This window comes from Myotis davidii, unplaced genomic scaffold, assembly GCF_000327345.1.
Source record: "Myotis davidii unplaced genomic scaffold, ASM32734v1 scaffold118, whole genome shotgun sequence".
Classification (NCBI taxonomy): domain Eukaryota; kingdom Metazoa; phylum Chordata; class Mammalia; order Chiroptera; family Vespertilionidae; genus Myotis; species Myotis davidii.
Genome location: NW_006290441.1, coordinates 2,171,672 through 2,198,211, shown reverse-complemented (window position 1 = coordinate 2,198,211; position 26,540 = coordinate 2,171,672). Strand labels below are relative to the sequence as shown.

Here is a 26,540-nt window from a genome sequence, read left to right as displayed (position 1 = left end):
TCCCTCCTCACCCCTGTTGTGGACTGTCCCCTCCTTCCATGGGACATGAGCACCACATACCAAGCTCCACTACACACAGGTCAAACTTCCCTGCTCCCAGGCCTGGACTTGAGTGACAGCTGGATACCCACTAGTGCTGAGGCAAATATTTTTGAGCCTGAAGCCCAGCAAAGGTACTCCCAGGGCCTTTCAGTCTGCAGGCCGACGCTCTATCACTGAGCCAAAACAGCTAGAGCATCTTTTACTTTTAATTGGAGCATTTAGTCAATTTAAAAGTAATATAATTACAAATATATTTGAATTTAAATTTACCATCTTACTATTTGTTCCATCTGTTCTATGTTTTCTTTTCTCTCCTTTCTTGCCTTCTTTGGGATTATTTGTTTATCATTCCATTTTCTTCCAATATATAACATAAGGTTTATATATTATTTTATATCACCATAAATGCTTTATAACAAGTGTTCTAACAAATGGTCTATTAAAATTTTATTTCATTTCTGACAGACTGAAATGATAAATGAGGGCTGTATTCTCGCTGGCAGGCACGAGTTTGATAGCAAGCTTCCCCAACAGCAGGACACCACACCCTGATGCTATCACTTACACTAATCTACAAAGAGAATTTAGTTAGAAGGATAAAGTACCCAGGAAAATTACTGCATACTCAACAGAATTACAACCTTCCAGCACTTAATGCAATTGTTTCTATTTGGCCCAAATTGCAAACTATATTCTCAACTTGTTTTTCAAGTTTCACATTGGTAGTATTTATAAACTTAAATTATCATTTAAAATGAAATATATATAGCCCAGCCGGTGTGGCTCAGTGGTTGAGCGTCAAACCATGAACCAAAAGGTTGCTGGTTTGATTTCTGGTCAGGGCATGTGCCTGGGTTGTGGGCTCAATCCCAGGTAGGGGGCATACAGGAGACAGCTGATTGATGATGCATTCTCATCCTTGATGTTTCTATCTCTCTCTCTCCTCTCTTCTTCTCTCTGAAATCAATAAAAAGATATTAAAAACTAAAAATATATAATGAGATATTTATAGTTCTTCAAGAACAGTGGGGTTGCAACTAATAGTAATATTAAGACAACTTTCTAAAATATGTATAAGGCTTACAATTTACAAAGTGCTTTCACAGAATTATTCTATTTAATCAAACCAGGAATTTATAGACGTCAAGAACTTGAGAATGATTGAATTTGTGGATGGTGGAAATATAGTTTTAAAAATGTAAACCATGGCATAGGGCTTAAGAGATATACAAAACAGCAAGAGGTAAGAATAGAAAAAAAGAAAATGTGCTTATTTACATTCTTTAAGTAATATCCCTTGAAGATATTCTAATTAGACAGCATGAGAAAGCCCTGTCTACTCTTGGGTCAGCAAATTATAGCCTGTGGGCCAAAACTGGCTCTGCCCATTCACTCACTCACTGTCTACACTGCTTTTGTGGTAGCTGAGAAGTTGCAATCAGAGAACATACAGCCTGCAAAACTGAAAATATGTATATCTGGTCTTTTGAAGAAAAAGTCTGTAGACCCCTGGCCAATAGCAAACTTTCATCTTTCCTATCTGCCTGGGCAACTCCTATTCTTACTTCAAGTCATCTTCTGACATGCTAGAAGAGAGGCAAATGGGAAAAGACAAATAAGGGCAATTCATGAGCTACTGTTACGTTACTTTCTGATCTGATATAGGCACTGCTCAGTGATGTAACTGCACTTCCAAGAATGCCAATGAGGTGCTTGCTCATGCTTCATAAAGTGTCCCTTTATCACACATTTCTCTCTCTCTGGGCTACGATGCAATTAGCCCATTCAAGACTCAAATGGAAGAAAAGAAAGGTCTCTTTTTGGAGCCCAGGGACACACTTACCTCCGGCAGAGTGAATACATCCTGTTGGAGGCTGTGATTCGAAAATACTCTGGTTTTGAGCGAGAAGAGCTGCCACTTATGGTTCCCAAACCTAAACGCTGATAGTCTCTGAAACAGGCTTTTTCCACCAACTGTTCCATTGTAGACTTCTCGGAGGCCTTCAGAGTGGTACTTGTGGGGAGTTCACTCTCATCTGAAACTGTGATGGCAGAAACAGGTTTTTTAAAAAATGATATAACTCCCAGGAGAAGAGGATCCTTAAACCAAGGGAGGTTTATATTAAGGCCACAGGTCTATGCATATCACCAAACATGTAACTTCTAGGGGGAAGCATTATGGTCAAATTTGAACAGTAATGAATAGTCAAGAAATAAAATACCAGGAGCTCAACTGACTCAAAATGTCAGCAGAATTAACTCAAAATGTCTAAAAACAATACAATTTTGAATTCATTACTATAGTTTTGTTTCAGTCAGACTTGCTTATTAATGCCAACGTGTAGTGATTTCTATTTAGGACTCTATAGAATAAACACTCAACTTTGTCAGAGGCCAACCCATCAGTAAAATTAATCTTTAATATGAGCATGACACAAATTCATCACCAGGGTTTCAGTTAACTTTTCAAAGCATAAACTTTTATTAGAAGTTTCTAGATTAAGCAGAAGTTCAATAGTGGGAAAAGACCTTTCTTAGAGAGGTCTGAAGAAATTACACATTTTTTTGGAAATATTTTTGTCAGAGGATGTGGTATACATGAAAAACTCCCTCATAATTTTGCAACCACAGGTTGCAGAATCCTTTAAGATTTTAGATGTGGAAGAATTTACCCAATAATCAAGTATTTTAGGGAGGATTAAAAAACACACACACCAACATTCCTAATTGGTACTGCATGCTCTAACTAAAAAAAAAAAATCCGTTGTTAAAAACTGTCTGAATTTACTTTTTTATTTATTTTTAAAGTAAGAGAGGTCAAATTAAGCTTTCAAAGTTTTTGGAAATGTACTCAAAGTTATAATGTCAAAGGGAACACTATGGCTCCTTACCATTAAAAGAATAAAACCTAACAGCTCATCCCTATAAATACTACAGATATTAGTTTGTGAACTGCACAATGTAAAAATATTGTCAGGTATCAGTTTTGTGTTGCCTTTTATTTTTAGAGGAGCAAAAGAGCAAAATATAATTTGGTCTTTTGGTGGAACATCATCTATAATAATAAAAGCATAATATGCCAATTAGACTGGACAGCTGAACGACCTTCTGGACATCATTCAGGATGTCCTTCTGGACGAAACCGCTGTGGCAGGGGCTGAGGCAAAGGCGGTTAGGGGCGATCAGGTAGGCAGGCAGAGGTGGTTAGGGGTGATCAGGCAGGTAGGCAGGCGAGCGGTTAGGAGCTTGCGGTCCCGGATTGTGAGAGGGATGTCCGACTAGAGGGATTAGATCAAATCCCCAAGGATCAGGCCTAAACTGGCAGTCAGACATCCCCTGAGGGGTCCCTGATTTCGAGAAGGTGCAGGCCGGGCTGAGGGACCCCTAGTAGAATAATAGTTTTTGTTCCATGAAATCATAAAATCTTTGAATTAGAAGAGTTAATAATGATGGGAAGCAATAATTTTATAGGGCTTTCCATGTGCCTGTGCAGAGGCCAGGGTTCCAACAAATGGTCACTTGAGTAACAGTGAGCCTTCTCATTGCCCCCAGAAGCAGGCTTGTAGGTATCCACACTAAAATGGACTGATCTCTCTCAAGATGAGGCTTGATTCTCCTCCTCCTCCTCCTCCTCCTCCTCCCCCCCGCTCCTCCTCCTCCTTCTCTTCCTTATTATTATTATTACTATTATTGTTGTATAAGCACTGGTGATTGATTCTAATCCTGAGAAGGAAAAGGGTGCAATGGTATCCTGCCTCTCTATTAGATCAAATTCTCTCTACTGTTAATACCATAAGCATACTTGATTCTGGGTTAAGGAATAGAAAACAGTCACTGGTTTGCTACTGGTTTCCTGCCTTTACATTCTTTTTAAAAAATCCTCACCTGGGGATATTTTTTCCATTGATTTCTAGAGAGGAAGAGAGGGAGTGGGTGGGGGTGGAGAATTGACATGAGACACATCGATTGGCTGCCTCCCACATGTGATCCTACCAGGGCCCGGGAAACTGCAACCAAGATACGTGTCTTTGAGCGCAAATCAAACCTGAGACCCTTTGGTCTGAGGGCTGATGCTCTAACCACTGACCTAAACCGGCCAGGGCTGCCTCTATATTCTTGACCAAGAGGTATCTCAGCTTTTCAGATTATGCCCTTTTATTTAGCAGCCACCTTTTAAAAAAATCATCTAAGAGTCCCTTTATCTTAGGTCCTCCGTTAAAAAATTTTTTTTTTTTAAAATTAATATCAGAGAGGAAGGGACAGGGAGAGATAGATAGAAACATCAATGATAGAGAGGATCATTGATTGGCTGCCCCCCAACATCCCACACTAGGGATCAAGCCCGCAACCTGGGCATGTGCCCTGACCAGAAATTGAGCTGTGACCTCCTGGTTCAGAGGTTGATGCTCAACCACTGAGCAATGCTACCCGGGTTAGGTCATCCATTTTGATTAAGAGCATCCACAATATACTCACCACAACTCAAAATCTTCAACTTCAGATATCTAATGTCCTTATATTCTTATTCTTATTCCATAACAATGAGGTACAGGGACTACTTTATAACTAAATTTCCTATGCAGTGGGGTCTCTTTCTTTCTCCCTTTAGTGAGACCCACATAACCATGGCCAATTAGAGCCACAGATTTAGTAAAGGAGAAGTATAATTTAATCAATTTTAAACGAGTAATGGAATATTGGGAAAATAATTTCCTTTTTTCAGTTCTAAGAAGCTGGTAAGTGCCTCCAGTCTTCCTATGAGATCTAAGCTTTTGTGAGTCAAGTTTCTTAGTCTCTTATTCTTATATGGAGAACGAATAAAACTGATTCATGAAGGAAAAACAGGTTCTCACATACCAGATATGTCATCTTCCTCATTCCATCCAGGACGACTCACTCTCTCTTCCACAATGGTCCCTGTTCTCTTCTTCAATAAATACTGACGCCCAATTGTCATTTTCCCTGCCCTTTTGGCACCTTTCACAATCGTTTTGGAGAAGGTGCTACAAGTTATAAAATGAAAGAGAATGTCAATTCAATCTGAAGACACCACTTATATTTTTGATACCTGCATAATCAACTTGTTTCTTCTCCATTCCCACAGCTACTAGTTTTGTCCAGACCCTCACTAAATCTCTCCTCCTTGAGATTTCTTTTTACACATAGCGGACTAATTTTCAATAAAACACTCTGTCATCAGGACACCGTTTTAGGCAAAAGTGCAAGAACCTAGAGTTTGGCTTTTTGGTCAAGCATGCCCCCAATCCTCCCTGGCTGCCCACCCACTGTCTCCACCAGTTCCCACAAACGGTGCCTGTGGGAGTCCTGGAGGAAAGCCAGCCTGCGCCTCCTGCAGACCCAAACTCTCTGCTAACTCACAGGCTTTTCTTTGGGATCAGCTGACAGTTATAGTTGGTGACACCTTACTTCTTAAATGTTTTAAGTGCTGACTGGTGTCCTACCTTTGATACTGTAAACCTTTATAGATATAAAAAGAGTAATACTATTCCCCTTTTTGAGAGTAGAAAAAAATAAGAAATCAGACATTTGAGCATCCTTTTGAGAATCGGCTTTAATAAAAGGGAAACTAGTATGCAAGTCACATGGACCTAAGAGTACTTTATTTTTTGCTGATAGAAAATCTGGGTACAGAGTATTTATAATATAGGGAATTAAACAAATAACCTGCTTCCTAAATAATCACATTGAGATGAAGGTTTCGTGTTTGGTTGTTTTTTGTTATATTCTTCTCTACCACAAAGAACACAACTCTTTTTGTGTTTTCTTGCCATTCAGTGGAAAGTGGTAAGGATTCTTTTGTTGTAAAATAGTTTTACTAGACCTGTCTTTTGTCATTTGAAATGTAAATCTGAGGGTTATGAAACATTTCTTAGATAATTGTTAGAAATCACAAAATACTGATGTTTCCTAAATTAAAGCCAATTGTGAATCACTTCAGGTATAACTTAAATTCAATGGGAGTTTTGAAAAATTTTTCTAATTAGAGCTATATCTCTGTTTTATATATGTAGATAATTCTAAAATATTAAAAAATTTTAAATCGCTATATCTCTTTTTATAGCTGGATAATATAAACTTGATATAATAATCTTAACTTTACATATAGATGTATATGTAATTCCCCTGATAGTTTCTAAACATAAAACATCATACAAGCTTCGTTTCTTCCAATGAGGGCTGGGCTAGTGAATGTCAAAGGTTCCTCTGTGACTCCACAGTGCGAAGACAAGATGCCTGTTTCATCTTCAGATACTCAGGAAGCTGTTCATGCTTCAGCATTTATACCTGGATATGTGTGGTCTCCTTCACTTTTCACCTGTCCGTGGTACAGGTGGCTATCTATGCAATTGAGAAGCGATACACTGTCTGGAACCTCAACTCTTCTATAATGCCCAGCCTATGTCACTTTCAGGCAAAGGAAAAGCTTTCTTCTCCAAAGTCTGCAGAGTAGCCCCTAATATGTAATTTTTATTGGCAGATACCCAAATTCCAGATAATTAATGATGAAAGCCCCTGTATTTTATCACTAATTAAAGAAAATTTTAAAGCAATTGCTATTTTGTCAAAACTGAAATTTAAGTTTCAACATAAATTCCTAAAATTTTCAACAGAAAATAAGGGTTCCTACTAAAGAAATATGACAACTAAAATACAATGCTGGATCCTGAATTGGATACTATACCAGCTAGGAAAAATGAGTAGTTATAAAGGATCATCAGCAAAATTTGAATTAATTTTATTGCGTGGACTATGGGTTAAATAAAAGTTCTAGACCAATTAAATTTCCTGGTTGTGATTACTGTATGGTAGTTAGGTGAGATAATAATGTCTTTATTCTTAGGAAAGACAGAATAAAGAGGCGTTAAGTATGTAACTCAAATGGTTTAGAAAAAATACATATGAGAGAGAAAAGGATAAAGAAAATGCATCAAAATATAAATAATTGTGAATCTGGCTAAAGGGTATACAGGAATTCTTTGTACTAGGCTGTAACTTTTCGGTAAATTTTGAAGTTGTATCAAAACAAAAAGTTACAAAAAAAGAAAAAGAAAAAATAAAGGCTCCCATCTTTAGATCAAAGCAAAATGGTTTACTAGGCCTGGATATTAATGAAAACTGAATGGATTGCTCAAAGGCATTTAGAAAGTGGTCAATATGGAAAAAAGAGAAAATAGAATTTCACATTCTAAAACTGCATATGAGCAATAGACATGAGAGTCAAGCCTCTTGCAGCTTTTGGTTTTTGAAACTTGTTACATATACCAATTCTGCTTTCTGAGCTTGGTCCAACGGGCTTGACGCAATGGCAAATGGAAAGAGCAGTCTTCACACCTTGACCCAAAGGACAGGCCACTTCCCCGACAACCAGTGAGGGGAGGCTGAAATGAGGAAACCAGACTGTCTTCTTACCGAAAGGAAGTGTTCTTTTCCTTCTGTTTGGGTAAAATTATTTGCGGAGTAGTTTGTCCAGTAGCAAAGGCAAAAGTGGTGAAAATGGACTGAGGATATCGGAACTTCATCAGCTGCTTCTTAAAGATCTCTACTACTTCGGGACTCACTTCTTCATCAAATGCTACTTTAATCAACTGGAGACAAAAGAGATTAAATGCATTGGAAGCATTAAGGATTTCCAGATAATTTCTTCCAAAATTACTTAACAGTAAATAGTAATATTAAATGGCAAGAGTTTGGAGGTTGAAGGGACCTCGGATATCATGCAATACAATTAAAAAAAAAATATATATATTTTATTGATTTCAGAGAGGAAGAGAGAAGGAGAGAGAGCGATAGAAACATCAATGAGAGAGAATCATTTTGGCTACCTCCTGCATGTCCCACACTGAGGATTGAGCCCATAACGAGGGCATGTGCCCTGACTGGGAATTGAACCGTGACCTCCTTCCTGGGTTCATAGGTCGATACTCAACCACCGAACCACATCAGCTGGAAAAATTTTTAATTTTAAAAAGAAAAATTATGGCACAGGGAGGTTTAATTGACATAGATGGTTAGTTGGCAAGAAAAATCATGTATTGTGAAGTCAGGTTGCTTTCAGACTACCTTTTCTATGATGAGATAGAGAAATTAACTTGTAGTAGCTGAAGTAGAAACATGTCCTTCTCTATGACCTAACCAGGTCTCTTCCTACACACAGGTACAATAAACCTAATTAAAAATTCAGTGTGACTAGAATCCTAACCAGCATAGCCTGGCAACATTCTAATTTAGAGCCCTTTAGCAGTTGGAGCAGGGAAGAAATCCCCAGGAAGTCACAATCTTGGGTGATGGGAGAAGGTCTGGAGCCTAGAGACCTTCGGCCTCATATTTCCCAATTAGCATATGGAGGAATAGGGAAGGCTTCTTGACTAGAAGAAATGAGGGAAGAATTGGAGCCCTTGGAAATCTGAGACAAAGCATGAAGAATAGCAATGGGAAAAACTAAGGAAAGACCACTCATCCAGTGACTGGTCTGCATCAGTAACTCCGCAGGTTCTGATACATTCAGAGCTCCCTGGAAAAACCTACGCTTTATTAGGGATGACGTAGTACCCATAGTACTTCAGCCCTAGCTGTAATGATCAGAACTTCACTTCTTCCACAGAAGAGCCAGAAAGCATTTCCTTCTGAAACAGCCGCCAAGAGAATTGCTTTCTATATGAAGGCTTCATCACACACAAACTGAGGCATGACTTGGCAGAGAACAAGAGTCAACTGTGCATCTGAATTTCTAAGATCACTAAGTATTGACAGACAATCTGCTGGTACTCTGAGTTGGCCACAGGGCTCAGGAAATGAGGGATTAAATCCAAGATGATTCATGTGTTTGCAGCCTTGAAGATTACCCTCTTGGACCTTCTGATTCTCCTCATCCACTAGCCACTAACAACATGACCACAGAAAGTGGCCGCGACATCATTTGCAGGAAACTTTTAAATAGAATGGCTCCCTTTCTTAATACCTGAAAAGATGCGGATGTGATCTGCAGTCCTTCTTGCATGTTCTGCTGTAGCTGGTTCTGCATTGTGATCTTCTTCTCCTTGGTGATGGAGGCGATCGGGAAACTTCGCATAACTGTCTGTTCACCAACTACAGGAAGACAAGGCCTGGGTTCAGCAACAGCATATTACTGCTCATGTCCAGAGTCCCTGCTGCTCACCTCACCAGACTCTGCTGGGGAAATGTCTCTGGAGAGCACAGCGCCCAGGAATGCAGTGAGAGAAACGCATGATGCAGAATCACATTCATTGATGTTACTGTGTGGCGCTGACTCCCAGGACACAATTCTTCCCCAGAAGGAAGAAATGGGCACAGCCTGCCTTCAGTCTGTTTCCCCCGCCTCTGCATTCCATACAAGATCCTTGGTTTAAGGCAATCTTATAGGAAGGGTAGGTTTTACACAGAAAAACAGAAGTATCTTTAATATTGAAAAGGCATCTATGATATTTAATGTAAGAATAAAGCAAAAGAGAAAAGGTTTTAAGTGTGCATCTGTAGGTGGTAAAAGGTACTGTACTACATGCATGTGGCCGTGGCAGGGCTTAGGACCAAGATTTTTAGGAGTTTACATATTAAAGCAAAAAAAGGAAAATATAAATAACTATAAACTATCTGAAGTTACGGAGATGGGTCTCTAAAAGAAGTGTCCCACGTGAGCTCACAGTTCTCCGCGGGACAGGAGTCACACACAGAATACAACATGTAATTAGCTCCTACGTGTGAAGGAGCAAGGCTTTCAATACTGTAGAAAGGGCGAAGATGTCTGCATGTTAGGTGGCTAGGGAATGATTCCTGGAGGAAGTGAGAGGGAAGGGGAGCTTTGAAGAGATTGTAAGTATGGATCTGAGACGGCCGCACCAGCAACAGCACAGGAGCAACAATAGGCAAGGCTTCTCAGCTAGTGAGCAGACGGGGTGAGAACTGAACCAGGTTTAAGGGACTTAAGTGCCCATATACTTATCCACTCATTATCAGCAGAATTTCTCATTCCTTGGATCTATCAATTCCTAACCTGGAAAATTCTGATTATTCTCTTATGTTAAGCTCATACCTAGAGGCTAAACAAAATCTGGATGTACATAGGATTTAAGTTCATGGATATATTAAACAAACTTATATAACACATGTAAAATGATCAGATTTCTGTGTGTCATTGAAGGAGACATATTAAGTTAGAAATTTAAAAAGAGAAATAAACTAAAAGAGGCAGATAAAAAGGTTTTCTCTGATAAAAAGAATTTTCCTAAATGTGAAATTAACCCCCAAATTGACAGGATAAAACAAGAGGACAATATAAGCTTTCACACTAAGTATGCCATTGATTTGTTTAAAATAAACAAATTAGAGCAATTTAAATGACCATATATTTATATGTCCCATATATTTGTATGTCCAGTATGTATGTTTATGGCCACTGAACTCACAAAAGTCATAGTATAAAAAAATTATAAGTACTGGATACTTAGTTTCTTTTAAAAATACATATGCTTACAGATACAAATGTAATTTATGTATAATAATATGACAGGAGAAGGCTGAGAAATTTTGCTCTATTTTTATTCTTTTTCAAAATGAGTATGACTATTCCTATTTCATTTATTAAAATTTATGTGCTTTTTGTTTATTATATAGTAAACAATATTTTATGATCAAGATAATGAACCAGCCCTAACCAGTTTGGCTCAGTGGATAGAGCGTTGGCTCAGTGGATAGAACCTGTGGACTGAAAGGTCCCAGGTTCGATTCTAGTCAAGGGCATGTACCTTGGTTGTGGGCACATCCCCAGTAGGAGGTGTGCAGGAGACAGCTGACAGATGTTTCTCTCTCATCGATGTTTCTCTCTATCCCTCTCCCTTCCTCTCTGTAAAAACTCAATAAGATATATTAAAAAAAAGATAATGAACCATCTTGATTCTATGCACTGTGAAATTTTTTAAAAAGTGTTTTTTTAAATTGATTTTAAAGAGAGGAAGGGAGAAGGAGAGATAGAAACATCAATGATCAGAAAGAATCACCAATCAGCTGCCTCCTACATGCCCCATATTGAGGATCGAGCTGTCAACTGGGCATGTGGCCTAACTAGGAATTGAACTGTGACCTCCTGGTTCCTGGGTTGACGCTCAAACACTAAGCTACACCAGCCGGGCCAACTGTGAGATTTTAAAGACACTACATTTTATAGGTCTGAATCCCACCATTTAACAAAATGCATAGCACATAGTTAAATAGGTACTCATCAAATACTGCTGGATGAGTAACATCAGAAGAGGAAAGAACTTTAGTGACTATTTATCCCAATGGTTCCCAGTCCTCAGTAGGCAACACAAGCACTTCTGGGGCTTAAAAATACAGAGGTCTACGTCTCCTATTCTTAGAATCCTAAGTCAGATTTGAATTCAATGTTTGAGAGTTGGGCCCAGATTGTGTGTTTTTTTCCTAAGATTTCTAGATAATCCAAATTCATCAGTCAAGGTTGTGAACCACTGCATCATCACTAACCAAGCTCATTTCCCTCATTTTATAACAGGGGAAATTGAACCCTAGTCAGGCCAGGAGACTAAGATGTCGACATCTTGATTTGGAGCTTCTTGATTTGGAGTCCAATTGTTTTCCCTAAATCTAATATGCTTTTCCATCAACCACTTTAAGATCAAATACTGATTTCAAAAAGATGATTCAGACTTGATACGACCTGCTATTCCTTTCTAATAAAGAAGAGAGTGATGGGAAGTAGAAAACAGAAATAGAAGTTGAAGGAATTTAGTGGATAGAAGAGAAGTTGTCTGCTAAGAGCCAAATGGGGTTAGTTGAAATGCGATGAGAGAGGTGGGGTTAGTTAATTCGTTGGTACAATCCTGGGGTTTAGCACATTGTTCCAAAAAGTTAGCTTTACAGTTAACTGTAGGGCTCAGAAAGTGGGGCCATTCAGCAAGGGGCATTGCTAGCAACCAGATACTGTGACTATACCTAGTCACAATATGCTGCCAATGAAATTATGATCGTGTCAGTGAATTTACTGTTAAGAAGATACCCTTGGTTCTTCTAGTAAGAATCTATGATCCAGAAGCAGAACAGACTGTTGAACCTCAGATGGAAGGCAGGGGAGGGTGGGTAGGAAGAGATCAACCAATGAACTTGTATGCATATATGCATAACCTGAGGACACAGGGTGGTGAGGGTCTGGGGGGTTGAGGGGATGAGTGAGGGTTGCAAGAGGTTAATGGAGAAAAAGGAGGACCTATGTAATATTTTCAACAATAAAGATAAAAAAGAATCTATGATCGAAATTATCATTAGCTGTGACAGACAAACGTATTCTTAATAAACCCTTCGTGGCAAAAAGCTGACTTTGAATTTGGAAAGATCTGCAAATCAAATCCTCATGCAGCACATACATATCCATACTCTGATGGCAAACACCAGCCATACCTAGCTGGTCGTGGGGTGTCCCCCTGAACAGAATTCTGTACGTGGTGAGGAACAAGGCTCCTTCGGCCGGCAGCAGCTGTGGGCCTCCCAGGAGGCCTCCAGTGGCTTCTTCTCTCCCATCAGGATCCAGCAGAACTCGAAGACCCTCACAAACAATTTCTTCTCCTGGCAGCAGGGCAGGTCTAAGAATCTTAGGCTAACAACAGAAAAAGCATTTTAAACATCACTCTTGTGGGGTTTCCAACACTTAGACAAGGTTATCTTTCCAAGTTACAGATCTAAAGAACTTGAGCCAGACATCCTAGGCAGCCAAAATTGACAAAACAGATTTGGGAAGAGGCAGAAATGTCATATCTCTGTGCAAATGTGGGAAGATTCTTTGCAGCATTGCTTATTAAAAGGAAAATCACTGGAAATTACTAAAATGCTTGAAACATCTATTCAATGCAATAATTAAAAAAAATGACATGAATCTATATGTGTTAATGTAGAATGAATAATATCCAGAATACACTGTTAAGTAAAAACACCAGTAGTAAATATATATATATATCACGATCCCCTTTTTGTTAAAAGAAAAGTATAAGAATATGAGCCAATTGTTAAAGGTGGTGCTCTCATGGTTAAGGGTAGTGGTGGGGTGGGGATGGGCAAGACAAGGGGACTTCAACTCTGCACAATGTGTATTGCTTTAGTGCCTCAGTTATGTTTGGAAACTGAAAAAAAAAAAGAACTTAAAAAAGTGGATGCATCTTTAAAAAGACCCACCCTTCTTGGCCCTTAATGAAGATTCACACAACAAATGGCCAAGTGATGAACATTCACACATCTTGGGAAATACAAAACCACAAGATTCACTCCTCTGAAGAGTTCAGTACTAGGAAAAAATCCATCTCTCTTGAATATCACTTATGCTTCCTTTTAAAGCAGTAAAAACAAAATAAATCAGCATTTTTCTTTCTTGGCTCTAAGAAGCTCGGAGCTAAATGTAAAGCCAAAAGCCTAATAACCACTGTTTCTCAGGTTTCTGATGACATTATATTTCTTACCCACCTGGCTTCTGATTTCTCCTCCGAATTTATTTTTAATAATTCTGTTGTATAGGTAAGCGGGTCCTGAACCCTAGCCCACAGGCTGGTGCCAGGCGAGCTGCAAAATCATCAACTGGGAGGCTTGTTAAAGGACAGACCCCAGGCCAAGTCCCAGGGTGCTGCAGTGGGAAATAAGGAACCAGGAGGCTGGGCAGGGCTCAGGGCTCTCAATTTTTTAATCGACTTCCCAGATACTTGTGACGTATGCTCGCACTGTATAGAGATCGAAGAACCTGGTGTTCGTACAGTACTTGCCTTAAGTCCTTTTTTTGGAAGTAGGCAAGACATAAAATCCTGGCTTGGTCTTGGAAGTTAGAATGTTCATAATTTATGACCTGCCTGTAAAAGCAACTCAACAAGAGGTCACTGTTGCTCTTTGCTGAACAGTATCCTTTTTGTGAGGAGCTACATGATGGACTCCTCTGGAAGTGTAATGTATTATTAAAACTGGAGCTGGTCTCTGTAAAAGGTTAGGAGAAGGCACTTCCTGGGGCACAGCAGTCTATTGTTGCTGTTTTTAAGAAGGGATGTTCTACCCCCGAAGCACGTGGTCTGACACAGTACCTTCTGTATAGGTGGAAGTCTTCTACTCTCTCGATGCACTGCTTCCAGGGTCTCAATATGCATAGCTACAATTCCTAGGATGAGTCAGAGTATTCAAAACAAAAGGACACAAAACAAGCAGAATTACAACAAATTCTGGATATTTTAGAACTAAAAACTAATCATATTTTGGTGGTTCCTCAAGGAGTTGAACATAGACCCAGCAACAACTCCTTAGGGATACACCCAAAAGAACTGAAAATAAAGATTCACACAGATACTTGTAAGTGAATTTTCATAGCAGCACTATCCGCAGTAGCCAGAAGGTGGGAACAAGTAAGTGTCCATCAACAGATGAATGGATAAACAAAATGTGGTATTTCCATAGAATAAATGGAATGAAGTTCTGATACCTACTACACATGAATGAACCTTGAAAACATGCTAAGTAAAATAAGCCAGACATAAAAGGAAAAATATTATGATTTCACTAATGCAAATACCATGCCATCTTATTTTTATTATTATATTTTCAAAATATTTTTATTGATTTCAGAGAGGAAGGGAGAGGGAGATAGAGATAGAAACATCAATGATGAGAGAGATTCATTGATCAGCTGCCTCCTGCACACCCACTACTAGGGATTGAGCCAGCAACCTGAGCATGTGCCCTTGATGGAATCAAACCTGGGACCCTCTAGTCCGCAGGCCAACGTTCTATTCACTGAGCCAAACGAGCTAGGGCTACTGTGTCATTTTAAATATATATTTTATTGATTTTTTACAGAGAGGAAGGGAGAGGGATAGTTAGAAACATCGATGAGAGAGAAATATCAATCAGCTGCCTCCTGCATGCCCACTACTGGGGATGTGTCTGCAATCAGCGTACATGCCCTTGAGCGGAATGGAACCCAGGACCCTTCAGTCTGCAGGCTGACGCTCTAACCACTTAGCCACACCAGTCAGGGCTATTGTGCCATTTTATATAAGGGACTTGGGCATTCATGGATTTTTGGTATCAGTGAAGGGGTGGTGGTGTCCTGGAACCAATTCTCCATGGATATCAAGGGAGGACTGTAAATAGCATGGCTTCACTCCACAGAAGACAAGTATTACAGGTTGTTAGCTGGAAAAAGTAGACCCATAACAATTCTTACTCAATTACCTACAATATTATGGTTCTCTAATATCTGTAAAGTGATTACCTGGGATCATGCAATGAAGGCTCTTGATGTGGTCCTGAGTAACTCCACTCTCTGTACAAACTTTGTCAATAAAGCGGGTAATGAAACGCACAACAGAATTGGCAATGTCATTATTCTCTGAATCTTCAAACCCACTTTCTGTATCATAGCTCTCAGCTACACTTCCTGCAATACTAAGAAAGTCAAGGAAAGAAATCATGGTCAGTTCTCAAAATGTGACAAATCACTACCATATCACAATTTCCATGCAATTTAAACTTGCTCAGAGAGACGTCTACCCAAGCAGAAGGCTCACTCACAGCTCCTTTATAAGTGACAACAGTGAAACATATTCTACTTGCCTACATTTGGAAGCTACTGTCAGAGACTGTCCTTTGGGCCTTTTTTTTTTTTTTTTAAAGAATAAGGTACCTTCTTTGATTTTCCTAAAAGGAAACCAGGAACTATGGAATATAAAGCAAAAAGAGGACCCTTTCACTTATTATCTGATACTTGAACCTTCTAGAAAAACTTGTCCTCCTAAGTTAATTACCACATTGAGCCAAAGTAGCAGCTATCTTTGCCCTCTGGCAACTGGAGCACATGTTCCCTGGTAGGCAAAGTAAAAGATCATTTTTCAGCAAATAGCCCATTCTTCCAAATGGGAGAACCAAGTTGTTCTATGAACCCTTCTCTTGTCCGATATTTCTCTCTCTCTGAGAGCATCGCAACCCTTTTGGTCACGTTGAAACCATCATTCTACCGTAGGTGTTACATTCACACCAGGAAGGGATTAAGTCTGAAGTGGAGCAGATGTGAAACTTCAATCCCTGCCCTTGTTGCTTAGTCAACAGTTCCCACTTTGAACAAATGCTCGCTTCCTCTGCCTTCTTTTAGGCGGCTGAGCATGGAAAAGACTCATTTGCCTATTCTAACCTACTCAGTTCTCCTTCCCCCAAACCCAACCATGCTAGTGTTAAAGTAAAGCTAAGCAATGAATATGGCATCATATCATCCCAAATCATTAAAGAACTTAGGTGCTTTAGCCCCTCACTATGTAAAAATCAGGTTGTAGAAAACGTCATGAAGGCAAAAAAAAAAAAAAGAAGCGAGGTAGGAAAAAGAGTGCTAGTCAGGAAGGCCTCTGGGGAGGTGACATCTGAGCTGAGAACTAGATGAAGGGAAGGAGTGATTCTTTCAGGGAAAGTGTCCCAGGTTGCGGGACAAGCACAAAGGCCCTGAGGGGGTACTATGCTCAGTGTGCCTGACATTAGGCTTAGCAGGGAGGTAAGTTTGGCCGACAGAAAAGTGATAGGAAATAAGGTCAGAGCAGTAGCCAGTGGCTAGATCCCACCAAGCCTTGCAGTCCATGGGTTTCATTCCCAGTGGTAGGAAAAGTTGTTGTAGGGTTGAGAGGAAGGCAAGGATGAGGACGTGATTCCAGGCAAATGTAAGGAGTAACTGAGGAAAAGAGAGCCTAGAAACAAATAATCACTTTAGCAAGAAGGAGGTCATTAGTAACCTTTCAAAGCACTTTCTGTAAACTGCTGTGGCAGAAAGGAACGAGGGGCTGGATCAGCAGCTGGTGAGACTGGAAAAAGCAGGTCAACAAAGAGAAGAGAGTATGGGAGGTGGTTAAGAAGTCAGATGAAGTGACGGTCTCTTAGTAGAAAAGAACTGAGCAAGTTTGAAAATGGTTAATTTTTAAAATATGTACAGCAATATTTGTCCAAAATAGCATACATTCTCTGCTAAGCCAGGAAAAGGAGGGTCTGTGTGCCCACGTCTCGGTACCTGTTTGTGACAATGCTGTTGCTCCCACTCTCCCAGTCGCCGGGTGCTGAGGTCCGTAGGAGCTTGTTTTTACTTGTATCGAGTGGGACTAGCAGGTTGACCATGAGGTTGGCAAAGTGGATGGCCTGACTGAAGACGATGCTCTCCTCCCGCTGCACCAGCTCCTGCTGCGTGGATTTGCTCAGTGTCGGCCAGAGGCGGAGCTGCTCGGCCGCCAGGTCCATGGCTGTCTTCTCCTGATATTGGTCATCAGGAATCTTGTCCTAAAATAAAGCGACACAATCCAAATGCATTACAAGCTTCAGAAAACATGGAAGATGTTCCCATAATTCATCTATTAAATGCCTATATCAGCAAAGGTGTAAACATACACACAAAACATAACACAACAACGAAACCAAACCTAGTCTTCCTTTTCACCCAGATCCAGCAGGCCTTGAGTGGAAGCATGTGACAAACCTGAGGAAGCTGTAGCAAAGCACAGATGGACAGGTGGATACACTTCTCACTGCTGACATTTCACTGCATTTATTTACCTCTGTGGCTCCACCCCTTTTTGGTTGCCAGTTACAACAAATTATCAACCTGAGAACCTATAAATGCTCAGGTATGAATGTTCAAGTATCATTACTAACGCTCTTATACATTTCTTCTGTTCTTTTGGAGAAGAAGATGGAATGATCAGTCACAATACAGAACTAGATTTCCTTGTAAATGTGGGTGTCAAACATTATACATGAGGACATGGGTACCTGTGGGATTTTTAAGAGGGGTTTCCTGGTAGGGCGAAGAGTTAAACAATAACATGAACTGACAGCTGCATAGCATTTATAGCTGTGAACAGCTAGTCCACCTACAGTCTCACTTGTATCTAACCTGGGGCTCAGAGACGGACTTCTCTAGAATACAGGACACAGAGCATGTTTTTGCTTTATGAATGCTTTTGAGAGATAACAGTGTTAGCATTACAATACCAAAAGCACTCCACCAGCCCAATTATTTCTGGAGCATGACCTCAAACTAACAGTGTTTATCCTTACCCAAGTGTATTTGGTGTTATGAAAGAAAAATCAGAGTTTAAATTACATCCACACCAACAGTGCACAACAATAATCTGGAGCATCAGCTAGATGTCAGACAGTGCTGTTTGTTATTAAAGTTCTGTTCTTACCACCCTCAATATCAGACCAAGAATATGCTTAAGTTTACGAGGCACCGAGTATTTGAATACTGCTGTGTAGTTTCTGTTAGATATCTCAGTAGCTTTATCTCACAAAATAGAAGGCCAAATTAAAATAGAGAATGATGGAAAGGGTCAGCAGTAAGTATTAGCCCAGCATACAGAATGAAAAATTACTCTTAAAGTGAATCCACATGGACAATTAGGCTTTAATTGGCCTCATTCAATTAATGAGGATGAAAATTTCTAACATTTATTATTTACTACATGCCAGGCACTCTTCACTGTGCTTTACTTGTATTAGACATTAAAATCTCATATAGTCATGTCTGTTCATCTTACCAATGAGGGAATTAGGCACAGAAGGTAATATGAATTGCCAAGACCAGATAGCTAGTGAACATTTTAAAATTTCACAAAAATTTAAGCTACTCTTTCGAATTAAAAACAAATTGTCTCTGTTCTAAAATATTTTTCGCAAAAATATTTTATACTGATAAAAAATATAGAAGCATATAGAATATTACTAAAAGATGACCTTGATTAATTGTTGGCATTGGCATACTTCTGAGCAGGACTAACAAATTTTGCATTTATTTTAAAGTCGATCAGTTGAATTTGACATTTCTTCAAGAAGTTAAGGCACAAAGACATGTACCTAGGTATTTTAGGTGTGTTTGTTCTGTTCAATATCTTATAATTGTTTCCAGGGAATTCTTATTTATTAAAATACTAGAGGCTTGGTGCACGGATTTGTGCACGGGCGGGGTCCCTCAGCCTGGCCTGCAGGGATTGGGCCGAAACAAGCTCTCCAACATGCCCGAAGGGTCCCGGATTACGAGAGGGTGGTTCTCGGGTGACGCACCCTGGAATAGGGCTCCCTCCTCTCTGGTTCTGGGTGCATCACCCAAGAACCACAGCTGCCAAGTCACCGCAGCTCCTGCAATGAGTGTCTGCCCCTGGTGGTCAGTGCGCGTCATAGCCACCAGTAGGACGGTGGTTGGCCGTTCGCTTAGGCTTTTACATATATAGATAATAAAATAATTCTAATGCTAAAGAACTGTACTGAGAAGTTATTACAGAAAAAAAAAGGGAATGTCAGAAATCAACAGAAGAAAGATGCTCACCACATTGCTCCCTAAGTAAATGTCATACACATTGGTAGGAAAGTGACTATATTTCCTTTTGCCCTGGGGACATTTGAATACACTTTCCTTGAAGCCAGGATCCTGACCCACACATGCACCTTCCTTCATCTCTCTTACCTTCTGCTTCAGATGCGGGGCATGATTGTCTTCCTTGGCTGAGAGATACAGGGAGCGAACTTGTTCCTGTACTGCATTGTAAAAGGTTGTCTCCCAAAATTGCTGATTTGTCCAAATGGGGTGGTCTTGCACACAGGTGTAAGCAAACTGGCTGACTCCGGGGGCCAGTTTCTGTGAGAACACACAATATGAAATCTATCACCATGGGGCTGGTAGAATTGTGACAGTTCTGAAGGTTACAGGGGCCACAGTTAACCACAGATGTGCTCAAATGACTTATCTAAACAGTATCTTATGGCAGTATAAGCTTAGCAACTAGCAACTTACTTTAAAAAATGTTTTTATTGATTTCAGAGTGAGGAAGGGAGGAGAGAGAGATAGAAACATCATCAAGGTGAGAATCAACAGCGGGCTTCCTCCTGCACGCCCCCTTCAGGGTATCCTGCAACCCAGGCACCTGCCCTGACCCACAATTGAACTGTGACCTCCTGATTCATGGGTGGAGGCTCAACCTCTTCTCTTGTCAGTAACCAATATCCTAGATTTCTGGTTTATTTTTCCTGCGTTTCCTTTTTGCAAAAATAGGTAGGTACATGGGTATTTTCTTATATTCTCCTTTTTTTAAAAAAAATACAAAAATGTGTACTTTGAGAAGAAGGGCTTTATGCATATTTTCTTAAAGGTTTGTAACTAGGGCTCCTGGGACAGTGATGGCTGGAAATACATTGTGGTGTTTTTGTTTTTTTAAAAAATGTTTTTATTGATTTCAGAGTGAGGAAGGGAGGAGAGAGAGATAGAAACATCGATGAGAGAGAATCATTGATAGGCTGCTTTCTGTACAACCCCTTGGAGATGGAGCCTACAGCCTGGGCATGTGCCCTCATTGGGAATCGAACCGTGACATCCTGGTTCATGAGTTGACGCTCAACCACTGAGGCACCCCTGCCGGGCAACTTACTCATTTTTTTTAACTGGCAACTTTGGGTTTGCTGGAAAACCCTTTCAGATCTCAGTCACCTTACCTATCAAAATGAACATTTTAGCAACAGCTAAAAAGGAAAGCTATTATATGAATTAGAGACTATGCACACAGTAGGCACTGTAGAGTTGGTAGCTTTACTACAATTAGAACACATAAAATCCACTGCAACCTAATTATAAAACTCCAGATAATTTAAAATTTCTTATACATGGCTTTAGAACACCTTGTTTTTTTGGTGGTGGTAGGGGTATTAATTGAAATGTGAGTGCGCATACAGCTTGGTCTTTCACACAGAGTGAGGGCATATCATGAACTTGAGACTCAGGAGTAACTGCACCCTCCATGCTGCTCACTCCAGCTATTGACCTCCCCACCAGGCTGTTGCCTGGCTCACATACTCCCTAGCGACTGTCCTAGCTTCAAGGGCATTTCCTGGTAACCAAGTCTGGGTACAGGAAGGTAATCTTGAACCAAACCTTCCTTTCCAGGACCTCCTGCTGGGCTTCAGAGTGGCAGTTACCCTTACTCTGTGATTAACAACAGAGGGAAGGAAAACTAACTCTTGCAGGCACTCAAGAAACTTCATAAATGCCGAAACCGGTTTGGCTCAGTGGATAGAGCGTCGGCCTGTGGACTGAGGGATCCCAGGTTCGATTCCGGTCAAGGGCATGTACGTGGGTTGCGGGCACATCCCCAGTAGGAGATGTGCAGGAGGCAGCTGATCGACGTTCCTCTCTCATCGATGTTTCTAGCTCTCTATCTCTCTCCCTTCCTCTCTGTAAAAAATCAATAAAATATATTAAAAAAAAAGAAACTTCATAAATATTTATATATCTCACTTAATACTAAAAATCTTGTAAGTGCGTTATTATTGCCAATTTAAGGAAAACAGAAGTTTAGGGAGGTTTAAGTAATTGCCCAAGGTCATATAACAATTACATAAGTGGTGGTTTAAAGGGCAGACTTTGCTGGTTCCAATGCCCCTGCTTTTATGATACCAAACTGTCTTGCAAAGGAACTGAAAGCAAATCACAAAACACATTAAATACCAGTTAGCACTGCTGTCTGTTCCTTTTTTCTGCACTTTAGGATTTTGTTTCCCAAAGTAATATTCTGCCTTGACACCTCTGATATGATTTCAAATTGATAATGCACTTTATTGTATTTGAATATTTTTTTAAAATGTATTTTATTGATTTTTTACAGAGAGGAAGGGAGAAGGATACAGAGGTAGAAACAACAATGAGAGAGAAACATTGATCAGCTGCCTCCTGCACACCTCCTACTGGGAATGTGCCTGCAACCAAGGTACATGTCCTTGACCGGAATCGAACCTGGGACCTTTCATCCACAGGCCAGGCTTCGTCTGCAGGGGCACCATTTGCTGGGAAGAGGAACAGTTAATGCTCCTTGGGGCAGCTCCCTTCTTAGGGAAAAGGAGAGGAAAGTGAGCTTTGCAAGGCCCCTTTGCCCTTACAGCTAAGTGCTCTGTGCTGTTGGAACGCCTCCCCTAATGGAGATGGCATCCCCAGGAGCACTCCAAGGAAGTGGTCCTTCTCCCCAACCTTATGCTGCAACTACTAATATTTTTCTAAAATGTATTTTATTGATTTTTTAAAGAGAGGAAGGGAGAAGGATACAGAGGTAGAAACAACAATGAGAGAGAAACATTGATCAGCTGCCTCCTGCACACCTCCTACTGGGAATGTGCCTGCAACCAAGGTACATGTCCTTGACCGGAATCGAACCTGGGACCTTTCAGTCCACAGGCCAACGCTCTATCCACCGAGCCAAACCGGTTAGGGCATGTTTGAATTTTTTATAAGTGTTTATTTGAGCCAAACTGATGACATATGCCGAGCAGCAAAATCTCAAATACCCCCTGCATTTAAATTTCAGATAATTTACATTGCTGAATTTCAGTTAATGATTTGAGTCATCTTTTCACAGCTATTGCTTTCACCTCTAAAAGATAAAAGATGTTTCAACATTTTTTATTCCATCATTTCTTAGCAAACAGCAGGTAGCATTCTCAATAGTTAGACACTTTTTGTCCATTTTATTCTTTGGAATGGAGTTCATCTTTTTTCTATCAGTAGAACTAAAGTTTCTGATAAGAAAAGTTTTCTTTTGAACCATTTTAATAAGCAGACTAAACCTAGAGCTGGAACAGGCGCCAGGCATACCACGAAATGCAGTACCTGTGTAGTTAGAGGTAGTATGGCTATATCAATTTGCCTACGAGAGTCTATGTACTTCTCTATCCCATATGTAAGTCCCTTTCAAGATGGGATGGGGGGGTACACTTTTTTTTGCCCCTAAGAATTCTAAGGACTAACAATGACCTTGTAGCAGTGCACAAGCCTATTTTGGAAAGAGATTAAAGGCACAAAATTCAAGATAAAAGCATAATTCTCAACTGTCTTCCTCATGAAGACAGAGGCAGCACCACTTGTTACAAATGCAATGTAATATAGCAGTTCTTAACATGTTAGAATTCTAAAATTATGTTAGTATAGATAAGCTCAGAAAAAGCGCTTAACAAATCTGTACCAGGCTCTCACTTAAAGTGCTTTTAGAGTCATCCACACACAGAAGTTATTATTTATAAATCTTATTACAACTTGGCATCTCTGCAGGAATTGGAGAGCACACCACAGCCCTGCCTTTCTCCTTCAGCATTTTTCTCACTGACACTGCATATTCACTTTCCTTGGCACGGACCGGTTATTATCTTCCTGTTTATTTACAAACTAAAAGTGAATATGCAAAAACTTGCCTAAATCTGTTGAACAAGAGTGAACTGTATATGTTCCTAGGCAGAAACATGGTGTGAAAGAGAGTGGCAGTAGCCCAAAGGGTTAGAACCCGCAGCTGGTTTCTCGGTGAGAATTATAGCAGGGTGAAGTGGTTAGAGGATAAACACTTGTTGGTGGCAAGACAGACACAAATGACCAAGGCATCTTAGACATGCATCCAGATCATTAATTCCAAAATACTCAAAATATTATTTTTCCAAACATGAAATCTGCCTGTTTTCTTTGTGGTTTCCTGCTATATCTTTTCAACTGCAAGCATGGGGCACTGTGTCCCTGGACGTGAGGGTGGGCAGGGCCATGGCACTGATAGGCAGGTGTGTTCTTAGGACCAGCAGAGGGCAGTAGCACCTTATTCTGCCTAGATTCCATCAGGGCTTCAGAAAGGAATTGCAAAAATGGAACTTTGAGGTCTGGCTGGGCTAGAAAGTGGGTGGTGAGAGGTGAATGCTGTATGTCCTCACCGTACACTTGAGAGACCCTATAAAGAAAATGGATTTATCCAAGGTCACACAGCAAGATGGGCAGAAGAAAATAGAAATAAGAGTTTCCATTATTCTACATCATTTTTGTAAGGTACAAAAATTAAGATATTTCACAAAACAAAGCCACAGTATAATTATCTAGAGAAAAATGCAATGCGACTGTTTAGGGTTTCAGATTCGGTATATCCTGTGATAGTAGTAGTTGTTTTAGGAAACAAAGAAAATAAGCCTCTGTGGATAAAACTATCTCCCAATTTTAATCACTTCTCTGGTTTGAAGAAAAAACTTTCCCAAGATGGTTTCTCATAATGGCCGGCATTCCAGCTTCATGACCTTTATTGCACAAGGAGAGTCAGTCTACACGCAATGTGGGGAGCGATGGTGGTAGGGAATGCTGCTGTCAAATGACATGTCTCCCTCCAATGTTGGCAAAAGTGTTTACTTTAGACTTCATGATTCTTATGATTCTGTCCTAAAGAAAAAAGTGATATTTTGCCATGCAATTTTATGAAGTCAACACATTCTTAAAAGAATGTTTAAGAATGTGTTGACTTCCTTCCTTATCTAGAAGAAATAGCCTCAAATGTACTAGATTAAGCAATGCCATTCCTTTTCCACAGAGCATTCAAAGGAAACCCAGCATGGGACAGGATATGGAGAATAAACTCACAGGCTCACCAACAAGCAGGCCAGATTCAAATCCAAATAAGTGGGCACAGACCATCTCAGAGATGAGTTGGTCAAGGGAAAGCTTAAGAGATCAGTGTGAGAGGCCTGTGTAAGGCTAGACATGTTTGCTCTCCAGGCCCAAGGCTCCAATTAGGGAGCTCAGAGGCAAATCAGGTTTCAGGGGGAAAAGCTAGCTGGCGGGATTGATTCCATAAAATTATAATGGTCTTAAAGAATAATGCAGAATACAAAGATTCACTGTGTAAGTTGCTGAGTATTTCCTATCCATTCTGGCTCTGGAATACACATGTATCTCATTGTACAGTTCAGGGGTGGCGCCAGCCATCCCTTTATGATTCTACACTGGCCCGACCAAGTCTGGATGTTAAGTCACTTTAGGAATTAATTTCTGAGTAGCTTCTGATGAGCTTTGAAAGTGCTTAGTCTTGAGAGACAAACAAAAGGAAGATAGAAATAGAAAAAAATATGTATCTATAACCTATATTTGTCAAATCTGAAACATGCTTGCTTTGATTGGAGTTTACCGTGTACCTGTCTTGATCCCATTTCCCTCCTCTCCTAGAGGAAGCAATGACCCTAAAGTAGGTATTTTTCATTCCCATTTATGTTTTTTACCAGTATATATTCATAAAGAATATATGTAGGATTATACTGCAGGTTTCATTTACCCCTTACTGAAGTTTTTCAAAGTATACAATTCATGTAATATTAAACTAAACTGTGTAATTAACTGGGACAAAACACAACTGGCTCTTTGTAAACACAACTCAGAAGGGGAAGAAGAGAGTGGCCTATAAACAATGAGTATTTAGGATAGTGTGTGGATTAGCCAGTGGGATTTAGAAAACAGTGAGTAATCCAATTCTTTAAGCAGAGGAGATTGTGAAAAAGTAAAATTTCCCTGTTCTACTACCTGATCCTCTAAGACTGAACAGTGCAAGCAACCTCAAATTCATAACAATGTAAACCAAACCTCTCCCGGGATGCCTAGAAGTCCACACACACAAGTTCTGCAGAAGAAGTACATGCATTCACCAGCCTTAGCCAGTGTTCATTGATGTGCCAATGTCAGCAGCCGGAATGACAGGGTTGAAGTCCTTCAACCACCTATCTTTCTAATGATTCTCTGTATTAGTACATATTGAGAGATCAAGAATAAATCAATTTACATTTTGTGTGGTTCAGAAATTAGTAGAAATCAAATACAAGCTTATTGTCAAATCCTTTGCCTGGGTTTGGTATTCTTAGAAATAAAAGACAGAATCCAAATCCAACCCACCTCCCTTTTTGGCAGGTTTTTAAAACTTTGTATAAATGGTACCATATTGTGTTTTATTCTGGACCTTGGGTTTTTGACACATTAAGTTGCTAGACTTATTCGGTAATAATAACAAATAATAATTATAATAATTTAACCTGTACTGAGCCCTCACAATATGTATTTATTAACTTACTTAGTCCTTACAGAAATCTTATAATCTATTGAGGTGAGTACTGTTATTACCTCAGTTTTAGAAGGTGAAGAAACTGAGGTACAGAAAAGTTAAGCAATTTGTCCAAGAAAATAGTGCCAGGAGGTGGCAGAATCTGAGCTTGGATTCAAACCCAAGGAGATTAGCTACAGAATTTTGTTTCTTTTTTTTTTAAAATTAAATCTTTATTGGTCAGATTATTACAGTTGCTCCTCTTCCCCCGCCCCCATAGCTCCCCTCCCCCCGTTTCCCACGCCCCCCTCCGCCCCCCACTGTCCTCATCCATAGGTGCACGATTTTTGTTCAGTCTCTTCCTGCATCTCCCACACCCCTTTCCCCCCAAGAATAGTCAGTCCACTCCCTTTCTATGCCCCTGATTCTATTATAATCACCAGTTTATTCTGTTCATCAGATTATTTATTCACTTGATTATACAATAATATTTATAGCTGTGTAAGTGTTAAATAATCCCCACCCATCAATGGCTGATGATCCTGCCAGTTTTTGGATTTTTTGAAGTATCCATCATCAATAACAGAAAACACATCC

General features: G+C 40.0%; 1 protein-coding gene across 1 annotated transcript in view; it reads right to left on the bottom strand.

Moving 5' to 3' along the window:
- Positions 1-26,540, bottom strand: part of SBF2 (SET binding factor 2) — a 314,832-nt gene that overhangs the window by 53,089 nt on the left and 235,203 nt on the right. The window contains exons 18-26 of the mRNA XM_015563741.1: positions 19,547-19,717; positions 17,102-17,364; positions 15,329-15,501; positions 14,145-14,218; positions 12,490-12,685; positions 9,023-9,150; positions 7,474-7,649; positions 4,900-5,045; positions 1,886-2,084 (exon numbers count right to left, since the gene is read on the bottom strand). Coding sequence (XP_015419227.1) covers positions 1,886-2,084; positions 4,900-5,045; positions 7,474-7,649; positions 9,023-9,150; positions 12,490-12,685; positions 14,145-14,218; positions 15,329-15,501; positions 17,102-17,364; positions 19,547-19,717 — 1,526 coding nt within the window. The remainder of the gene's footprint in view (positions 1-1,885; positions 2,085-4,899; positions 5,046-7,473; positions 7,650-9,022; positions 9,151-12,489; positions 12,686-14,144; positions 14,219-15,328; positions 15,502-17,101; positions 17,365-19,546; positions 19,718-26,540) is intronic.